At 40.7% G+C, this 22,422-nt stretch overlaps 1 protein-coding gene across 1 annotated transcript; it reads left to right on the top strand.

The window, feature by feature from the left end:
- The first annotated feature begins 11,845 nt into the window (after positions 1-11,845).
- On the top strand, positions 11,846-19,159 carry RUS2 (root UVB sensitive protein (Protein of unknown function, DUF647)). The gene is made up of 10 exons (XM_008793369.6): positions 11,846-12,265; positions 12,358-12,483; positions 14,815-14,903; positions 15,004-15,088; positions 15,328-15,387; positions 15,473-15,566; positions 15,689-15,786; positions 16,086-16,265; positions 18,299-18,421; positions 18,497-19,159. The coding sequence occupies exons 1-10, from the start codon at positions 12,107-12,109 to the stop codon at positions 18,923-18,925; spliced, it is 1,443 nt and encodes a 480-aa protein (XP_008791591.4). The 5' UTR covers positions 11,846-12,106; the 3' UTR covers positions 18,926-19,159.
- Positions 19,160-22,422: the final 3,263 nt, after the last annotated feature.

The following is a 22,422-nucleotide window of genomic DNA, read 5'->3' as shown; positions in this document are numbered from 1 at the left end:
GTTGAATATTTTTATAGAATATAATTCTACTTATTTATACTAATACAAAATGACGGCACATAAACAAAGTCACTATAGACAAATAAAATAACTAACCCAACCACCCTGACAAAATAACTACTGTTTATCGCTATGCATCCATACAAATACGACCATTTTTGTAACTGTTGAACCGATAGTCATATTTGGCGGTCTTTAACTCATATTGATATAGTTTTTGTTGGCCCTCTCCCCGTAATCAATCTATAATTTGGTGTCAATCCTTGAGACTATGAGATTGGTATTATAGGTTTGGTCTTTATTATTTTAATCCATATAGTATTTAATTGTAGCAGCCACCACCTAGATCGTTGACATGTGATATAAACAAATAAATAATACTAAAATGACCTCTGCTTTATCCTTTTTCTCGGGGTGGTGAGACTTATGAGATGGTTGGCAAAGGTGCATGAACAGCTAGAGACGAAGAAGATGCAGTCCACTGGTAGGACCCCACAAATAAATAAAATATAAAAATACAAAAAGCAACCGGCGACCAATTTATGTCACTGAGAAGCAAAAATATTTGCAAACGAGGCTGCAAATTTATGTCCCTGAGCTAGGTCACAAAAGATTTACTACTGTCACAAACCAATTCAAAAAAATAAAAAGCTGAGAGTGTTAAACTAGTTAAATAGGTTATGTTTACAAGGAAAAATTATTGATCTAGGGCATCCTTTGGAAGCACAAGATGGTCGCAAGATCAAAAAAAAAGTTGGACAAAAGTTATTGCTGCAGGGTATTCTTACCGGCAAAGATAATTACATAATTTTTTTTTATAAAAAAGATGTGACAAGGAACATTTCTTATCTTGCAAATGAGTAATCATGATGTTTGTTTCTTGATGCATTACATAAAGAGCTTTTTAGAATTTCCCTTAACGATTATGTTATGAAACTAAATGTAATGTCTGGGCCCAAAACCAACTGGTCCCAATACTTTTGAGGCCCAGTTAAGGGTGTTGGGCCCGATTATTGTGTTGTGGGCCCTACTGCCAAGGGTGGCAACCGTGAAGGGTTGTCACCTCATGCTAAGAAGGAATTGACAGGGCCCTAGTTGGCCGGCAGAGGGAGAGCCAGCTCTTAGGGGCACTCGATCATGCAAAACGGGAGCCCGCCACCTTTCACCCTTGCTGGCAACCAATCCCGGCTGGCCTGAGACAAGGGGGGCAGCTGGAAGCTCCCGGAGCAAAGGGGAGGAGAGGATGGGACCTCTCAAAAGAGGTCTCATCCCTTAAACGAAATAATCTAAGTCCTCAACCTTTAACCAGTTACTGTACCCTCTCACCCTCTAAGCCCCTCTAGAACACTATACCAGAGAAGCCGGACCCCTTGGAGCGGAAGGTGGAGGAACTCAGAAGCCTGGGGAGAGAGAGAGGAGGGGTTTTGGGAAGGTATTGCTCGGCACAGCCAATCCGAAACCAGGTGAGACCCAGTTTACTTAAGAAAGTGGTTTAAACTATGAAAGGGGGGAGTCCTCGGAACCTCTGTGGAGTGTTCTCTCCCTTGTTTCAACAATGAAATAGAGAGGAGAAAACCGGCACGGAAGAGGATGAAGAAGGGAAAAAAGAGGAGGGGGGTAGACCATTTCAACCCGGGCCAGACCCATGCGCACGGGCAGGCCATGGACCGGCCCGAGTATAACCCAGGCCCGGCCTAGGCTCAGTAACTGAGCCGGGCTGAGCCCAACTAAGCTCGGCCCAGGCCTAGTGCCATCGGGCCGAGCCCAGCAGGACTCGGCCTGCGGGCGCCTAGGGCACCGCAGCTCGAGCCGCGGTTGCCTTAGGTCATCCGGCGCGGCCACATGGCCGCCAGCCTGGCCGGACCACTGCCTCTTCTTCGGTGAAGAGGTGGTGGTGCCACCGTGAAAGAAAAGCCAGAGAAGGAAGAAAAGAAAGAAAGAAAAATAAAATAAAATAAAAGGTAAAAGCTCACCGGACCCTTGAGGCTTCATCCTTTCCGGCCATACCTCGCCGTGGACGGAGCGGGTGGAGACTCTCGAATATAATCCGGATCTCGACCCATCTCCGAACCCCCTTCCCCTCTCCGGCATCACTTCGGAGAAGAGGAAGGGTCGGCCTTTCGCTGCTATTGCTCCGAGGTGGGAACCCCGACTCGGCCGGAGGGCCGGGGAAGTTCCACCCCGATCGCCGACAAGAGGAAGGAGAGAAGACGACTAGGGTTCCGGTGGAGAAGAAGAAGAGGGAGAGATCAGGAGGAGGAGAAGGCCGAGGGTTCGGCCGAAACGGCTAGGGCTTTCGGTCGAAACAAAAGAGAGAGAGAGAGATGGAGGGTTGCTTCGGTCGGAGGCGGAGAAGAAGGCCGAAGGACCGGCCGGAGCAACCGAGGTTTCCGATGAGAACGAAGGGGAGAAGAGAGAGAGAGTGACCGGAGGAGAGAGAGGAGAGCGGGAGACGAGGAGAGGCCGAAGCCTCTGGAAGAAACGAGAAGCCCTTAAACGGGCTGGCCTAGCGGGTCGGATCCGGTTTCGGATCCGAAACCCATTAGGCCCAAATAGCTAAAATGGGTTAAGGGAACCCAATTGAACCAAGCCCAATCTGTTTGGGCGAACCCAAATGATGAATTAAGTGGAATCTAAACCCAATTGAACCAATTTGAGCCAGGTCCGAACCCAATTAAGTATGTGGGTCTTAGCAGACCCAATTGAATGTGAACCAGGCCCAATTCAAACCCAAGTCAACGGACAGAAGATCGAATTGACCTAGGGCTGATCTTGACTCAGGCCCAAATGAGCCACGTTGAACCTAGACCCAAAATTTAACTTGGGATTAAGCCTATTGACCAAATTAGAAGGCTCTAACGTGGGTAAATTGGACTTGGGCCAAATTCTTGGATGGGATCCAAACAAGTAAACTCATAATTTTAACTGAGAAATTATGTATTAAACAAACGGAGAATAATGTGATCTCTATGATGTTGTGCAAAGTGATTAAGGATCCGTCATCTGGACTGGTCAAACGTAGGAAATCGAATTACAGTAAGTAACTTGTTTTAATCTTATTATGGATCATGAATACGCTTCCTTACCTAAATTATAAGTGTAAGTAATCTGTCCTAATCTTCTATGGATCATGTATACAAGTGGTATGTTTTAGTCATAGAAATTATGGTTATGCATACATCATGCTTATACAGATTTTAAAGTATTACGCATATAAGATGATTGGCTTTTCTTTACCATAATTGCACTTAATATAGTAATTATGGTGTATGATGATGAATTGCCTCTAGCTAAGTGGACCACTTGCAAGAAGACTATGTATGGACTCTTAGATGCTACGGGCTGAATGTAACTGAGCTCGCCCCGCCAGTGGCTGTATAATAACTGAGCTCGCCCCGCCAGTGGCCGTATAATAACTGAGCTCACCCCGCCAGTGGCCGATAATGACTCCGCTGTAGCATCGGAGGGTGTAAACCACGGCATGCCGGTATACGATCTTACAGGGTATATTTACATGAAGATTTTCGATAACATACATAACATGATTATTGATTCAGTATGAATATTTTATCATGATGAATTGTTAGACAGCATACATGTCAGCTTCTCAAATCCTGTTTAAACATGTTCAGCATATTAATTGATCCGTTAAGATTATGCAGGATTACTTACTGAGCCGTGTAGCTCATACCATTTTATTGGTATTTTCTTTCAGATCCTCACCACTAATAGCTACCAGAGACTTTTTCTTTTATATCAGGGCTTCTCCCTTTTGGAGTAAAACAAATATACTTTTGTATACATAAAATATGTAGAAGCTCTGTATTTTGTACCACTGAGCATGTGTACTAAGAATTGCTTTAATACATGAAAGTTTGACTGGTTTGACTACCCTGTTACCCATGTATGAGGCTGCATGCTATTGTGGGTGGTAGTCGGCAATAGCACGGCCGTGTCACGGATCCGAATTCGGGGCATGATATTAAAAATATAGATCAAGAGAGATAAATTGAAGGTAATGAAGTGTAGCAAGCATTGACTACTTCAAAAGACCTAGCTTGACTCTTCCAGTCGTCCTCTCCTTTGAGTCCTCAATCACTCCCCCCCTATGGTTGGATATATTAGCATATTGGAGGCTGAAGTCATAATTAGTTTTTCGTTTAAATAAATTATGACATTTTTTGTTTTTCGGAATCCTCTATATATTTATCTGCACAATCCATCTTAATAAAATTATTTTAATTAAAATTCCATGCTTGCTGTTCTTTTAATTAATTCAGTAAATAGTGAATCAAAAAAAATAGAATTCATGATATGTCATAGGACGGTACCAAACATATCTGTAACAACCCCAAAATTTTTTTTTATAAAAAGGGATAGAATAGTCCTTTAAAATTAATATAAGGGGTAAAATAGGAAAGAATCAAAAGATAATGGCATAGTTGTAGATGCATTGAAGTGGTAAGGGTAAAATTGGAAGGAATCAAAAGTTAATGGCATAACGGTAGATATGTTGAAGTGTTAGGGGCAAAATGGGAATTTAATAATATTAAACAAAGGGTGAATAGTGTTTTGATGTGATTTAATTGGAGGGTTTGAGCTGGTGAAACCGAGAGAAAGAGGGAGGGGGTTCTCAGGCGTGAAACAGAGGAAAGAAAGAAAGAAAAAGAGAAGAAGAAGAAGAAGAAAGAAGAAGAGGAAGGGGATTCAAGGAGGAAAGGGATCCCGGTTGCACTTCCAGCTGAAGGGAAAAACGTAGATCTCCTTCCCCTCTACGCAAGGACCTCAATTTCCAAAAAGAAAAAGGTAAATATCCGTCCCTATCTAGTCTTTTGATGACATTAGGCTATACAAAGGGTGGATATAGTCTAGAGAGGTCGGATAAGGGTTGTAGAGGCGGTTAAAAGAAGAAGAATCGGATTTTAACAAATTTTTCCGGCACTACGGAAAAACTGTGTCGAAGTCCCAACTTCGGCGAATTATTTAGAGGGTCAAACGGCCTCCGATGATGATGCATGTTATCTCTTTGGAATCCTCTATGAGTGTAGAATGTTAGGTAAAAATTTCATCAATTTTGGAGTCCTGAAAGTGGATCAAAACCGGGATGAAGTAACCCACTGTCAGTCCGGGTTACTGTTCATCCGGGTGGAAAATAAGGGATTTCATGCTATAATAGAGTATTAAGCCTAGATCAAGCTAAAAGGGACCTTGTACTCATGCAAGGGAGTCCCTAATACACATAAATGGTGAGTTAATTAATAGAAAAAGAAAAAGAGAAAGAAAAGAAAAGATTTAGGAAACGGGGGAGTTGAATCAATTAAAGTTCCCTATATTATAATTGGCACGTAGATTATAGCCCTTGATACAAGACTAAATGTATTGTAAATGCATGTCACAGTTGGGCAAGAAGCTAGGGAACAAGAGGAAGAAGTTCCCCACTGCCTGCTGTAGATTTTTGGAGGCGTATCAGGGCTGTGCCAGATTGACAGGTGAGTGGGAGTTTGTACTTTGCACCATGAGCACATTCCTTATTCATTTTCATAAATGTCGCCAAGTGTGAATTGATTCCACTTGAGCATATTGATTGATATTGTAGTAGATTCCTCTATATTTTGATTCTCCATGCTTGATTATTCTGTACATGCATTTGAGGGAGCATTGAGAGGAATTACGAGGGGTTGATGAGTAATTAAATTGATTCTGAATTGTGAAATGACTTCTTTTGTAAATTGATTTCATTTCCTCTATTTCAAAGATTTGTAGAGCCTTTTTAGTGGTATATTGAGTTGTATTGCACTTCCTTGACCCTCACTCCCAACCCTGATGTTAGTTTATGATTGGGTCATGATCGAGTGAGTGGTAATCTTGATTATACTCCTTTTTAGTAGAGTATTGGGAGGGTGCATTATGGCATTTATGCATGGCTTGGCAGTATCTGCAGGACACCTATAGTCGATGGGGTTGAACATCGGCCTTTGTGCACATAGTAGCCTTCTGGGTGGGCGGAGCCCAGTCCCTTCCTAGGGGGGGACACGGCCCTAGGCGTAGGATCGGCCGGTCCTACGACTTATATTCTGCTTGCCGCCGGGCATAGTAAGACCCCGCGAGGTGCAATATGGCTTTCCGCGGATGTAGAATTCCCGCGAGGTGCCGTTTAGTATGTAGATGTGAGATGGATTTCTGTTCTGGATACTGGCCAGCATTTATATGATCAGTGTGGTGTCTTATCCTGCATATGCATGTGATAGTAGGGAGTTGTTGCTGGTTCGCCTGGGGCGTAAAACCCACCTCCCGATAGCTGTCTAGCATTTATGTTATCGGTATGGTGTCTTATCCTGCATATGCATGTGACAGTAGGGAGTTGTTGCTGGTTCGCCTGGGGCGTAAAACCCACCTCCCGACAGCTGTCTAGCATTTATGTTATCGGTATGGTGTCTTATCCTGCATATGCATGTGATAGTAGGGAGTTGTTGCTGGTTCGCCTGGGGCGTAAAACCCACCTCCCGATAGCTGTCTAGCATTTATGTTATCGGTATGGTGTCTTATCCTGCATATGCATGTGACAGTAGGGAGTTGTTGCTGGTTCGCCTGGGGCGTAAAACCCACCTCCCGACAGCTGTCTAGCATTTATGTTATCGGTATGGTGTCTTATCCTGCATATGCATGTGACAGTAGGGAGTTGTTGCTGGTTCGCCTGGGGCGTAAAACCCACCTCCCGACAGCTGTCTAGTGATGATTTACATATTGGTGTGGTGTCATATTCGATGTATGCATATGACAGTAGAGAGTTGTTGCTGGTTCGCCTGGAGCGTAAAACCCACCTCCCGATAGCTGTCTTGTTGATGATTCAGCCTATTGACACCTGATTTATATGATTCAGTACTATGACATGTTGAGCATATTCATGAGTAGCATATATGTTTACTTGATTATTCCATATATGCTTCAGATGAGTTGATATTGATTGTGGTGATATTGATGATTTACTCTATATTCTCTATGTTGAGTTCATGTTCATGTTGTTATTGATCTTGAGATTTCATCTCGAGCCATGATTATATTCTGTCTCATGTGCATAGTACTCTCTACTCCACTCACTGAGTATTTATATACTCACTCCCCAGTTTGATGTTTTTGATTGCAGGAAAGGTATTGTATAGAGAGGAGCAGGATTAGTGGTTGCCTGCTAGCTGTGCCGCTCCATAGTATAGTATAGTATAATGTAGATAGAGGTTTATATTTTTTGGTGTATTATAAACCTTCTATTGTATATAGTGCATAGTTACAGTCATAGATCCTGTTGTGGATATGGGTTTGACCATGGATGGATTGGGAAGCAGGTATATATATATATATGTGTGCAGATCAATTGTGTGCCTGTGATAATGTATTGCTATATATTGTCCAGGTTTATTATGTGACAGATTATGTGATTGCTGCTCTGACAGGTAGTGTGTTGTATGTATTGAGATAATCCTGACAGGTCACTATAGGAAAAGTGATCATTTTGTGCATGCATCATGCCAAATTTTTCAAGATTTATTGATGATTGATAGGTAGTAGGGTTCTACGCGGTGGCTGGTGGCCTTATGCCTACCCGCACCCTAGGACCGTCGCGGCGGCCCGCCGGGAACGGGGCGGGGGTCGTGACAAAGCTTGGTATCAGAGCAAAGGTTAAGAAGAGTCCTGTCAGAGCAATAGGATGAGTCAGGATTAAGTATAGGATTATACTATGGAGCATAGGATTTTTCTGTATGTTATTTTATGAGTCATTTACAACTCAGTAAAATATATCATGACTCAGTGTGTAACGACCATCCTCTCTTTTTGACTTTTTTAGAAAGATATAAAGAATACCTCCAAGGAGAGGATCTGCTCGTCCTGGAAGGAGGATGGAGCCAGATATAGTATTGGATGCGGGTTCCACACATATCGAGCCCCAAAGAGAAAAATCTCCTCCTGCAGACAGGCGGAGAGTTGATGATCAAGGGGAGGTAGGAAATAGAGATGCATTGATGGAACAGTTACTGACGAAGAATCAGGCTCTGAGAGAGCAGATTGCTCGGGGGAAACCTCCTGCCCCGTCAGTAGTATCCATCTCACCTCCTGTACGTGTGCCAAGAAGTTTGGCCAGGCGAGCTCTAGATGATGAGGGGATTACTGTACAGGAATTTCTGAGGCTCAGAACCCCGGAGTTTAAGGGGGAAGAAGGTGAAGATCCTCAGAGATTTCTGGAGGAGACTGAAAAGATGATACGGAGACTGCCCTGTTCTGATGCAAGAGCAGATACAGTCACCCCTTTGAGTAATCAGGTAATTTACCCTTTTAAATTCGAGGACGAATTTAATATAAGGAGGGGAGGATGTAACAACCCCCAAATTTTTTTTTATAAAAAGGGATAGAATAGTCCTTTAAAATTAATATAAGGGGTAAAATAGGAAAGAATCAAAAGATAATGGCATAGTTGTAGATGCATTGAAGTGGTAAGGGTAAAATTGGAATGAATCAAAAGTTAATGGCATAACGGTAGATATGTTGAAGTGTTAGGGGCAAAATGGGAATTTAATAATATTAAACAAAGGGTGAATAGTGTTTTGATGTGATTTAATTGGAGGGTTTGAGCTGGTGAAATCGAGAGAAAGAGGGAGGGGGTTCTCAGGCGTGAAACAGAGGAAAGAAAGAAAGAAAAAGAGAAGAAGAAGAAGAAGAAAGAAGAAGAGGAAGGGGATTCAAGGAGGAAAGGGATCCCGGTTGCACTTCCAGCTGAAGGGAAAAACGTAGATCTCCTTCCCCTCTACGCAAGGACCTCAATTTCCAAAAAGAAAAAGGTAAATATCCGTCCCTATCTAGTCTTTTGATGACATTAGGCTATACAAAGGGTGGATATAGTCTAGAGAGGTCGGATAAGGGTTGTAGAGGCGGTTAAAAGAAGAAGAATCGGATTTTAACAAATTTTTCCGGCACTACGGAAAAACTGTGTCGAAGTCCCAACTTCGGCGAATTATTTAGAGGGTCAAACGGCCTCCGATGATGATGCATGTTATCTCTTTGGAATCCTCTATGAGTGTAGAATGTTAGGTAAAAATTTCATCAATTTTGGAGTCCTGAAAGTGGATCAAAACCGGGATGAAGTAACCCACTGTCAGTCCGGGTTACTGTTCATCCGGGTGGAAAATAAGGGATTTCATGCTATAATAGAGTATTAAGCCTAGATCAAGCTAAAAGGGACCTTGTACTCATGCAAGGGAGTCCCTAATACACATAAATGGTGAGTTAATTAATAGAAAAAGAAAAAGAGAAAGAAAAGAAAAGATTTAGGAAACGGGGGAGTTGAATCAATTAAAGTTCCCTATATTATAATTGGCACGTAGATTATAGCCCTTGATACAAGACTAAATGTATTGTAAATGCATGTCACAGTTGGGCAAGAAGCTAGGGAACAAGAGGAAGAAGTTCCCCACTGCCTGCTGTAGATTTTTGGAGGCGTATCAGGGCTGTGCCAGATTGACAGGTGAGTGGGAGTTTGTACTTTGCACCATGAGCACATTCCTTATTCATTTTCATAAATGTCGCCAAGTGTGAATTGATTCCACTTGAGCATATTGATTGATATTGTAGTAGATTCCTCTATATTTTGATTCTCCATGCTTGATTATTCTGTACATGCATTTGAGGGAGCATTGAGAGGAATTACGAGGGGTTGATGAGTAATTAAATTGATTCTGAATTGTGAAATGACTTCTTTTGTAAATTGATTTCATTTCCTCTATTTCAAAGATTTGTAGAGCCTTTTTAGTGGTATATTGAGTTGTATTGCACTTCCTTGACCCTCACTCCCAACCCTGATGTTAGTTTATGATTGGGTCATGATCGAGTGAGTGGTAATCTTGATTATACTCCTTTTTAGTAGAGTATTGGGAGGGTGCATTATGGCATTTATGCATGGCTTGGCAGTATCTGCAGGACACCTATAGTCGATGGGGTTGAACATCGGCCTTTGTGCACATAGTAGCCTTCTGGGTGGGCGGAGCCCAGTCCCTTCCTAGGGGGGACACGGCCCTAGGCGTAGGATCGGCCGGTCCTACGACTTATATTCTGCTTGCCGCCGGGCATAGTAAGACCCCGCGAGGTGCAGTATGGCTTTCCGCGGATGTAGAATTCCCGCGAGGTGCCGTTTAGTATGTAGATGTGAGATGGATTTCTGTTCTGGATACTGGCCAGCATTTATATGATCAGTGTGGTGTCTTATCCTGCATATGCATGTGATAGTAGGGAGTTGTTGCTGGTTCGCCTGGGGCGTAAAACCCACCTCCCGATAGCTGTCTAGCATTTATGTTATCGGTATGGTGTCTTATCCTGCATATGCATGTGACAGTAGGGAGTTGTTGCTGGTTCGCCTGGGGCGTAAAACCCACCTCCCGACAGCTGTCTAGCATTTATGTTATCGGTATGGTGTCTTATCCTGCATATGCATGTGATAGTAGGGAGTTGTTGCTGGTTCGCCTGGGGCGTAAAACCCACCTCCCGATAGCTGTCTAGCATTTATGTTATCGGTATGGTGTCTTATCCTGCATATGCATGTGACAGTAGGGAGTTGTTGCTGGTTCGCCTGGGGCGTAAAACCCACCTCCCGACAGCTGTCTAGCATTTATGTTATCGGTATGGTGTCTTATCCTGCATATGCATGTGACAGTAGGGAGTTGTTGCTGGTTCGCCTGGGGCGTAAAACCCACCTCCCGACAGCTGTCTAGTGATGATTTACATATTGGTGTGGTGTCATATTCGATGTATGCATATGACAGTAGAGAGTTGTTGCTGGTTCGCCTGGAGCGTAAAACCCACCTTCCGATAGCTGTCTTGTTGATGATTCAGCCTATTGACACCTGATTTATATGATTCAGTACTATGACATGTTGAGCATATTCATGAGTAGCATATATGTTTACTTGATTATTCCATATATGCTTCAGATGAGTTGATATTGATTGTGGTGATATTGATGATTTACTCTATATTCTCTATGTTGAGTTCATGTTCATGTTGTTATTGATCTTGAGATTTCATCTCGAGCCATGATTATATTCTGTCTCATGTGCATAGTACTCTCTACTCCACTCACTGAGTATTTATATACTCACTCCCCAGTTTGATGTTTTTGATTGCAGGAAAGGTATTGTATAGAGAGGAGCAGGATTAGTGGTTGCCTGCTAGCTGTGCCGCTCCATAGTATAGTATAGTATAATGTAGATAGAGGTTTATATTTTTTGGTGTATTATAAACCTTCTATTGTATATAGTGCATAGTTACAGTCATAGATCCTGTTGTGGATATGGGTTTGACCATGGATGGATTGGGAAGCAGGTATATATATATATGTGTGCAGATCAATTGTGTGCCTGTGATAATGTATTGCTATATATTGTCCAGGTTTATTATGTGACAGATTATGTGATTGCTGCTCTGACAGGTAGTGTGTTGTATGTATTGAGATAATCCTGACAGGTCACTATAGGAAAAGTGATCATTTTGTGCATGCATCATGCCAAATTTTTCAAGATTTATTGATGATTGATAGGTAGTAGGGTTCTACGCGGTGGCTGGTGGCCTTATGCCTACCCGCACCCTAGGACCGTCGCGGCGGCCCGCCGGGAACGGGGCGGGGGTCGTGACAATATCGTATCGTATCGGTTCGATATCGATATTAGTACTGGTGGCGTGTCAATTCTCGAAATGCCAAAAAAATTTCATACCGTACCATATTTATATTATACTAGTATGATACGGTGTGATGAACCTTAATACGTGCTAATATTCTAATAACCATTACTGCACCAACTAACCTTTTAAACCCACGCAAATAGAGGTGTCAATTCTTCTCAATTTTAATGGGTTAGGTTTTGGCGACGGAGAGAGGTATTACCCATCGTGGATCCAGAACTGGTGCAGCTGATGGTACTACCCACCCCGAGCCCACCCAAACCATATATAAGCCGCCTTTCTCCGGCGCTTCCCCGGGACAAATACCTATCGTTATGTCCATAGCGGCGGAAGGCAACGGCAGCCGGAGTCCGTAGAAAGATGTGGATTCCGGCGTTATTTAAAACTCATGGCTGAGTTAGCCAGCCGGCCGGCCCTCCATCAGGTCTTCTTGAAGACCAAACTACGAGCGGCAAATCTATTACGGGATTTTCTTTCTTCGCCTCTCTTCTTTCTTCTTGTTCCAGGGAATACTCAGAAGACGAGGCTTCCCATGGATTTCATACTGGTAAAAACAAGAACACATTCGAATCCCTAATTTTCTAACTATCTCATGCTCGATTATTATTAGTTTCCTTCGTTCTTGCTTCTTATTTCTAGGGTGTGATTAGAGGGCCGAAGAAGAAGGAAGCAGAGAAGGAGGCGGTTCGGCGCCCCGATTTTTGGATCGAAACCTCCGATTCCGTCTCTCACCTCTGCAGTTTCGATGCTGATGGCCGCCTCTCTGTAAACCCTTCTCTTTTTACCCCCTCCCTCTTCTTCTTTCATTTCACTCGTTATTGGTGATGCTTTTCTTTCTCTTTTTGTAAATTTCTACTGTGGTTGTCGAACTGGTTTCTTGGTGACTTTGATTCTTTGTAGGAGAGATCATATGGAAAGGCCTATGGGTTTTCTTTGTATTCGTTCAAGGTCAAGCTTGGGCTACGAGAGGGTTATGAGTTTTTTTTTTTCATGTTATTTGTGATAGTTATTCCAAGAAGTAACTGATAAGCTATGGGATAACGATTGTAGGCATAGAATTTTTGCAAGGAAGCGTATCGATACATAAGTCTCAATTCAATTCTAATTCCTTTAAAGTATAACAAATTAGAATTTGGGCAAACTCCATCTAGCAATGTCTTAGGTGATCTCCAATCTCACTGTTTCCAGTCTCTTCTTTCTTCACCAGTACCTCAAAACTTCTCTCCTATGGTCTTACATGCCCCTCCAACTTCCTTAGATGCTTCTTGAATTTTTGTCCTCAAATATCCCATAGGAAACCTCTAAGGAGGCTCTTTGTCCTTGCAGCAGAAAGAGATTGTAAATGCAAACAAAAGGTACTGCTATTCAAGATTATGCATAATACAATGTTCATGCATGGTACAAAGTGATACTGCACTATCTTGTTCTTGTGTGATCGAATTCACATTGCATGAGATCCACATGGGAGGGCATAATTCTTATCAAAAGTCGGATTTTCCAATTTACCTATCAGTGCTACCTTGGACGCTGTACAAAATATACTGAAAATTTTGCTAATACACAAGGATAAATATTATTGACGGTAAAAGTCGGGTGGCTCCTTTTTGCCTCCGTTTACATCAAAAAAAAAAAAAATTTATTGATGATAACAACACATCAGTTTTTCTTGAAAGCTTTTCCTCTTTCAGAAAGAGAAAGGTGAGGATAAACACTATTGCAAAAGTCTTTGAAATAGCCATAACATATTCGAAGAAGGTGTATCGGTTGATATTTCTATGGATGCAAATCCTGTGAAGAAATGATAGAGTAGGCATCGAGACCTATCCCAGATACTGTAATTAACAAGAGAATGTGATTCATATTTGTCCAAGGACATTAGTTTAGAAATGCTCCAGTAATGTGTTCTTATTTGCTAGAAAATAGTTGTGATCTAATGAGTACTTTTCTACATGGAGGGCCTCAAAGGGAGTCACCTTAGTTTCTTTCTTGGATAATGAGTCATTAGATAGTTTAACAATCTGGCAGTGGAACTGGAGTTTGCTCATCAAACTATTCCACCTTAACTTTTCTTTGTTCAACAATTTACCTATATAGATTATAAAAAAAGAGAAGGGATAAATAAATATACTAGACTTAAATTAGAGAATTCAGATTAAAACTCAGCTGCTTTTATTTTCTTAAAAAATTGCAAGCTTTATATATGACTACGAAAAATGCCTCATGTGAGAATTACTGGGTGGACTGTCTTAATGCCTCGGTTCGACTCTGTTTACCAGTTTCACCTTGAGAAATATAATTCTTTACAGCTAACTTTTGAGCTAGTCATAATCTTCTGATATAGGAAGACCAGACATCTCTTCTTCCTAATTGGTGGGGCGTTTGTGTTTTTTTCTTTTTCTTTTCCATAGTGCCAACATGAAGGTTGATGCTTGCATGAATTCTGAAAAATTACAACCCTCTCTCTCTCTCTCTCTCTCTCTCTCTCCCCTCTTTTCCTGAACATTAAATTGCTCTCAACAACTACTGGAATATGGTTATCACCCACTGAATGAATCATATCTTTAGCAACTACTTTCATATTCCATTAAGCATTTTAGAGGTCTTGTAACCTTGGTCCATGAGAGTGATATCTGATTTGTAATCGGCATGTGGGATGGAACTCTGATTCATATGATTGTGAATTTTGAGAAAAATAAAAATATGGATGCAAGCTAAAGGTAAATTTACATATATACATCTTATACGCATTCTTATTTCTTAAGACTCTATGCAGTTTTTTTTATCAATTTTTACCATGAAATTACCAGGTCATGCCAGGTCCCTTCCCTATTCTGTCAGACTTTTATAAAATCCAGTTTCTATCACTATCCAATTGTCCAAGAAACAAAAGGAAATGACAGATTATGTAATCCTATTGAATTTTTATCACAACCGGCCCTCCAGGAAACAAAATGGAAGGACTATGAAACCTTCTCTCTGCACAAGAATCTTTCTATTTTTTTCTTTTCTTTCTTCTTTTTTTTTGTGTGTGCGCATAGGCTTGGGGCAATAAAAGAACAATTTTTGTCTGACTAGAGTTGTGGTATTTAACTTTAGGTGAAGGTTATGTGCGATTCGAGACCAATAGTTCAAAGAATGCTTGATTCTTTCCTAAACAAATTTTTTCCATCAGGGTATCCTTACAGGTAATCTTTTGCTCTAGCTATTTCCTTTGATAAACATGAATTAGTGTAGTGTGATAGTAGGTGAAGGTTGTTACCTGTTAATCTTGTTTTTGCTATGCAGTGTGAATGAAGGCTACCTGACTTATACGCAATTCCGTGCACTTCAGCACTTCTCGAGTGCTGCACTATCCGTCTTATCAACTCAGGTTTTTTCTATTTTTTCTTTTTTTTCTTAAATAATGCTAATCAGTTTTTGTTTCTTCGTGACTTGAAAGTCATGCACATGGTAGCTTTTTGTGAAATCCTAACAAAATACTTTAAATCAACTATACAAACAAGTTGTTATCTTTATCAAATTGCAGAGTAAAATAGTTAATTTGTAGCTTTACTTTAATGGCTTTGTAGCATACCTTTGGACTGACAACCAATGTGGGCTCTGGCTCAGTCGCTGCTATTTGCTGCAGGATTGCGACCTACTCCTGCACAAGCAACTGCCGTGAGTTGGGTAAGAAATATATAATGGAATTAAAAAGACATTTTTAAATTGCTTTTTCAACAATCTATCCCATTACCTATTGTTTCTCTGCCAGATTTTGAAGGATGGGATGCAGCATGCTGGAAAGCTTATATGTAGCAATATGGGTGCAAGAATGGATTCAGAACCAAAAAGCTGGAGAATACTTGGTGGGTAATTTGGATCTAACTATATTCATTAATATAACAACAATGCAATTCTTTTTCCTTTTCATCTTGAGGCTTTTCTCCCATTTTGCTGACTATATAGTGCTTTGCTTATGGTCTTGTAGCTGATGTGCTCTATGATCTTGGCACTGGTCTGGACGTTCTTTCACCATTATGCCCGCATCTTTTTCTTGAAATGGCTGGCTTAGGCAATTTTGCAAAGGTACATGCTTTCTTTTTATGTGATTGTTTTGCATCATCATCATCATCATCATATTCAGTGGTAATGGTTGGTATGCACCTCTGCCTTCATCTCTTCATTATGTCTCTAGAAAGTTCAGGTCTTTTACCATGTTTTGATTACTAATCTTAGCCCATTGGGTCCATAACTTACGCGACATAAAGACATTATGTTGCAATTTTATCATATAGAACTCTCATTTTCTGTAGTTAAAACCAAGTTTCATCCCACATTAGTATTTCTGTAGTGGATAATAAAATCTTTTGTATATTAATTTGCAGGGATTGGCAGTTGTTGCAGCAAGAGCAACAAGGTTGCCTATATATTCATCGTTTGCTAAAGAAGGTAATCTTAGCGACTTATTTGCAAAAGGAGAGGCCATCTCAACCCTTTTCAACGTTGTTGGGTTAGGAGCAGGCATTCAGTTGGCATCCACAGTTTGTTCATCAATCCAAGGAAAGGTATCTTTTTTCTAACCAACCTTTATTTATGTTTTTCAACTCCAGAGAGTGATATCTATGATATTTTCTAATCAAAGACATGCCAATTCCATTGCTAGTTGTCTTATACATACATACATACATGTATGTATGTATATTATGTCTGTGTGTATATAGCATCCGTTTCTTGCTTTTATCCTTAATATCGTTTAATTGAGAACTATTGTATTGGAGGCTATTCAAAATCAGTTTAATTTATGGAGGTAACGGACAAGAAGCTTGTCATTTTTGTGTGTCAAATGAACAATTATTGTGCAATAATATGGAAATTCATGTTCTCTTCATTTCAAATTTTGGCATCTATTGTGGCAAAATGATTTCAACATTGTACTTGTTTATGTACCTAAGGCCTCGGCATGACAGTAAGATTGCTCCATCGTGACATGGAGGTCACGGGTATGAAACACAGAAACAACCTTTCCATATGTGGGGGGAAAGGTTGCATACATCTAACCCTTCCTAGACTCTGCAACGACGGAAGCCTCGTGCACTGGGCTGCTTTAAAGGAAACTTCCTAGAGAAAACGGCATTTTGTTGAAGGGCTCTTGTAATGTCCTTGTAGAATCATGTTTCCTGAGGATTCATGTTATGCCCAAACAGAAAATTGCACAGATTGGAACTTTTTGTTCTTATCATGAAATCTTTGCTACTTTGATTAGCATAATGAATGTGTATTAATACTGTTATTTCTATCAGATATATGTATTGCCCTGTAGATGGATGTCACATCATAATAATGTATTTTTTCAATGTATACAGTATAGTAGAAGGACCATATGTTTGAGTACTATAGCATGCACTGTCTATCATAAATTTTATTGTACACTTGCCAACTTAAACTACAGATCATGGTATTTGCTTTGCTACATATTTAAGGATCAAAAATATTATAGCTTATAAGGTCCTTGTTTGTAGTGACTAGTGAGGCATTTCTTGCTTTAATACTAGCCAATTACTTATGAAATGAACAAAGAAAATACTGAAAAAGCAGCTAGATGCCCTTTACAGTTTAGCGGTTTAACTGACCTTATTAACAAAACAATTTTGAGCTACAGGATAATATAAAACTGAAGGAATTGATTTCACCAAATCAATTGTAGCAGTTTTGACAATTTCTCCTGTTCTTCCTGAGACCAGATCAGAAGGTTTTTGCTCCAGTATGGTCCAGTGTTTAAAGTTCCAACCAACATCACTTTGTAATGGATGTGGATGATAATGCTTTATTTTTTTTTCTTGTTTGTAATTTTCTGTGTTAAGAAATCTGTTATTAACCAATCAGAAATGAAAGAAAGAAGCTTATGGAAACATTGCTTGGTGGTATATAAATAGTGCTCTAGAGAAGCAAAAAATGTATCTTAACTATATTGCAAATGGCCTGTTGCATGGCAACAGTAATGAACTGGATCCAATAAGGCGAAGACGGCCAGACTTGCACTTAACATGAGTATATGTTACATCCATACATAGAAAAAGTATGTACTGTCCATATATCACTGAAATATGTAAATTTGATATGGGGCACCCCTCAAACACAAAGCACATTCTAGGTCAAGATTTCATTTGGTAGAATTTTAATTATATGATACTATAAATCCTAAAAAAGCTTCAATATTCTCGGCAAGACTATTGGAAAGTGATTGGTAAACAAAATAACAATTGATCTTATATTGCTTTGGCTTCGTGGAAACTAGAACATTGGTGACTTGAGTAGCACATGGGTTCCAATAATTTAATAAAGTGGAAAACTTAGCAGTGTCAGCAAGTCAAAGATGAAGCCAAACAACTCACATTGGAAAAGAATAAAATTAGCTTAAGTGTCGTAGTGGTCGATGATGCCTGCTTACTACATAAAGGCCCATCAGTAAAACATACTTACTACAAGGATGTTATTTAGCTGGAAGCTTGTAATCCGATACTTATCATGATTCATTATGAGAACTCCTATCTGAAATTTGCAATGCCGTTCCATTAATTGTGTTTTGACATACCTACAGTTGATAGCGGGTCCTGTGCTTTCTGCCATACACATCTATAGCGTAGTAGAAGAGATGCGAGCAGCTCCTGTCAACACACTAAATCCCCAGAGGACGGCCATGATTGTAGCAGATTTTGCCAAGGTGCAAAACAGTCCTTTTCATTCAACCTACTCTGCATGTCTATGTTCTGATCCTTACTGTTGCATTCCAAATCAGAATGGAAAAGTTTCCAGCCCAGCTGACTTGAGATACCGAGAAAATCTTCTCTTCCCTGACCGCATAATAGAGGAAGCTGGAAGTGTGAAGGTTGGGCAGCCACTCCGCAAAGTCTTGAATAAGTCTTCAAAGCTTGAGGAGCTTCGAGAAATATTCCCAAAGGAGAAGTTTCTGATCAGCTGCAACAACAAATGGACGGATCTGGTCCTGGAGCAAAGTGCGACAGGGGAGGATGCATTGAGGGGGTGGTTGGTTGCCGCTTTTGCTGCGGACATGGAGAAGTTGGGCCTTGGATCTAGCCAGACTGTTCTCCCTGCGGCCTATGAGAAGATGGAGAGTATCTTCCCTTCATTTCTATCTGAACTGAAGACAAGAGGATGGCACACCGATCAGTTTTTAGATGGAAATGGCAGCAGATTTGCATTTTAATGCATGTGCCATCTTCTTATTTCAGTTTCAGGATGAAAGCTAGGAACCCATTTTAGTTTAAGGTGTGTTTTTTTAATCTCACACCAGTTTTGGCATTAGTAAGGGTCTCAACATCCTCCTTTTCTGGTGAGATTTGTAACTTCACCATGTTGTGCATTCTGCAATTATTTTTATACATATTTTGAGAACATGTACATATTGAGTTGACTGTATGGAAGCTATTTTCTTTTCATACATGAAGCATTGCCATAGTTACAAAATAATACTCAGCTCTTTTAAAAAATGTTTCCACATATTCACGAACTATTAATTTTTTAAGTTTTTTGAGTTATTCTCTTTGAATTTGCTCTTATAATAGCCTGGGTGTGTGAGAATATGAAGAAAATTAGAAACATCATGGAAGTTCCACACAGTTTTTTAATTCTTTGGTTAAACTGTCTCAACTCTCAAATAATCGAACTTTTTACCAACTGATACCAATTCATAATTTATGCAAATTTGTCAAATAAGTAATTTTACAAATCATCATATACTAGAGGACTTTCTTTTGATGCTTATTCCAGGCTCTCAACATACATAGACCATTTATTTTTTCATTTTCTCTATCCGTATATTATTTTTATATAATTTGTTCCCTACCGTCGCTTGGTGATATCATGAATTTTGTGACAATGCCCATTATGCTGAAATCAAACATAACAAATATAATATGGATTATCTGTCATGCCAGTCTCATTTGCTCTTGTTCATTTATTGTTTCGTATTAGGAATCCCATCATCTTTTGATTTTGTTTTGCTCGTATTGTGCACTTGTGATAAACATTTTAGAATCTAGGGATGCTGCAATGAGTGTGTTACATGAAATCAGTCTATAATAGTATTGTTGCTGATCTGTATGTATTCTTGTTCTCTGAAGTGCAAATTCTGTTTCATCCGTTCTATGAATTCAAATATCTTTAAGACTTGTGGCAAATTTTCATTTGTTTTCATTATCAATTCTTGATTGCCTGATGTTGGACAAGATAGGAAGTCGCAAAAGGATTGTACCCAAAATTTTAAGTAAGCACGATCGTGGGTCAGTTATTGTAAGACAAACAGCTTTCTTGTTTAATAGGCCTTTAGAGCCCTCCTAACCATTCTCAACAATGGGCTTTATTGGGTTTCATGCTAGAAAGGAATCTTGTTTTATTTTCGTTCTAAAGTTCTCTGACAAAGAAAGCAGGCGTGTATTGAAAACTGACGCTATTTTGTTGAAAGGAGAGATGTGCGTGGGAGGTAGGGATCCATCTCCTTCTTTAAGACGTCTAGAGCTTGGTGAGAGGATGCGTTTCTTTTGGAGCGAAGCAAACGGTGTAGTGCCGTGGATTGAATGGTTTCTTTTCTGGACCGAAGAGGTGCAGTTGCCGGAGGTTTTTCGGAATTTGTTGTTTTCCGACTTTTTTGGATATTCTCATACTAGAGTAGTTTGAATTGCACGTTATAGCAAAAAGAAAAAAAAGAATAAGAAGGTAGAGATATTTTTGCTCCATATGTTTGTTTTTTTTTTGGCCCTTTTACCGGTCTTAGATCACATGCCTTGCAGAGTATACCATTTAGTGGTTCATAAGTGTCGATTAGTTTCAACGGTCATTATAGGCTTTGAAATCAGCAGTTTGCTGCCATAATGCAGCATTTGGAAATTGATGTTCAGCTAATGGTGGCACTGAAAAGGTAAAAGAAAAGGGTAGGTTTTGGTGAAGCAAAAGTTTCTTATTAACAGTTTTTCTTTGTTATCTCCGGAGTCTGGAGAAGAGAGATGACTAGCTAATCAGTAATCCATTCAACTTGTCAGTCTCAAGTTGCGTGATCTTTAAGTCTTCTACTAAGAATGAAAAATTTTGGTGGTCTTCTTCTAATCTTAGTAGCATTTTCCCCCTTTCTTTTGACTTAATTCTGACATTGGTAGCCAGTCCACAACATGTGTTCTGACTGGAGTTGTCTCCCGCGCATGCCAGACCAGTCACAAGTTAATCTTCAGTGGTAAACCTTAATCATCTTCATGTTATTATCAAACAGGAGGACCATAGCATAGAATGTTTATAACCAATGGTGTTATTGATTTATTGTTAATTTTGATTTTTATCTGGTTCCCATAGTTATTAAAAATAATCATCCCTCATTATAAACAACAATTTGTAAGTTGGAAGGCTGTTTTGAGAGTTCTTGGCGTTCAGAATGAGTGCTTAGTTAATGCATAGCTGATCGAGAGTTAGATTTGGTCTGGGTTCTACGTGTTCAATTTAATTTGGTGTGACTTGATGCAAAAGTTTAATCAGATTGCCTTGGGCTTACATGGTGTAAGTCTGTAAGCTTATTTAATAAGGTTTTGGACCGGGTTAAGCTTGGAATCTGTTGCGGGGACGGCATTTTGCCTAGCCCACATTAAGCTAGCAGAGAAAGAGGACTGCGTTCCTCCCGAGGTATTGTCCGCTTTGGGCGCTCCGGCCCGCACGTCCAGCGCAGACGGGGAGGACCACTGCCCTTTGGGCGCTCCGGCCCGCGCGTCCAGCGCAGACGGAGGGAGACCACTGCCCTCACGGTTTGCCCTTTAAAAGGTGCCTCGAGAGGAAAGGTTTTCCAACCCCCATTTAAGGCACAGAACCTTCCCGCTACTAGCCGATGTAGGATTAAATTCAAGACCCCTCCCCTCCCGCAACATAGCCCCCCCAGTGGGAAGGTTATTGAGCCTCCACAGTCCTGAGGGGTAGTCAACGGTCGGAGGAGGCGCCCCTACCTGGCGCGCCATCTGTTGCGGGGACGGCATTCTGCCGGAGCCTCACACAACAGCCTAGCTCACATTAAGCTAGCAGAGAAAGAGGAATGCGTTCCTCCCGATGTATTGTCCGCTTTGGGCGCTACGGCCGCGCGTCCAGCGCCGACGAGGGAGACCACTGCCCTTTGGACGCTCTGGGCCGCGCGTCCAGTGCAGACGGGGGGAGACCAGTGCCCTCACAGTTTTGCCCTTCAAAAGGCGCCTCGAGAGGAAATGTTTTTCAACCCCCATTTAAGGCACAGAACCTTCCCGCTGCTAGCCGATGTGGAACTAAATTCAAGGCCCCTCCCCTCCCGCAACAGAATCCAATAATTCGGTTTGAATCCGATCCAACTTTTGAATTTGGATCGAGTACATAAGAATATAACCAGTTACAGAGTTGGATTAGGATCTAAGCAAAAAGAAAAAGAAAAAAAAGGTTTCTCAACTAGATTTATTTTGGATGGAACCATGTCTACTATTGATAGATCCAACACCTGGCCATATAGTCCCCACCTCCCTCCCATATAGGCCCCATTTGGCAGAGCTTTTGGAAGGCCAAAAAGTACTCTCTGATCCTCTAAAATCATTTTTAGATAGAATAGGGGTGTTTCGTAAAAAAATCGAGAAGATGTTTTAGCTTTGCTAGAAAGCTAAAACAACTTTTTTGAAGAAGTTTTATCTCTAAAAAAATACTTTTAGGCTC

The sequence above is a fragment of the Phoenix dactylifera genome, chromosome 3 (genome assembly GCF_051530095.1).
Source record: "Phoenix dactylifera cultivar Ajwa chromosome 3, Ajwa_hap1_PhDact_Kaust_v1.1, whole genome shotgun sequence".
In the NCBI taxonomy this organism is placed as follows: Eukaryota; Viridiplantae; Streptophyta; class Magnoliopsida; order Arecales; family Arecaceae; genus Phoenix; species Phoenix dactylifera.
The sequence above is the reverse complement of the archived record's forward strand: the minus strand, read 5'-3'. Positions and strand labels throughout refer to the sequence as shown.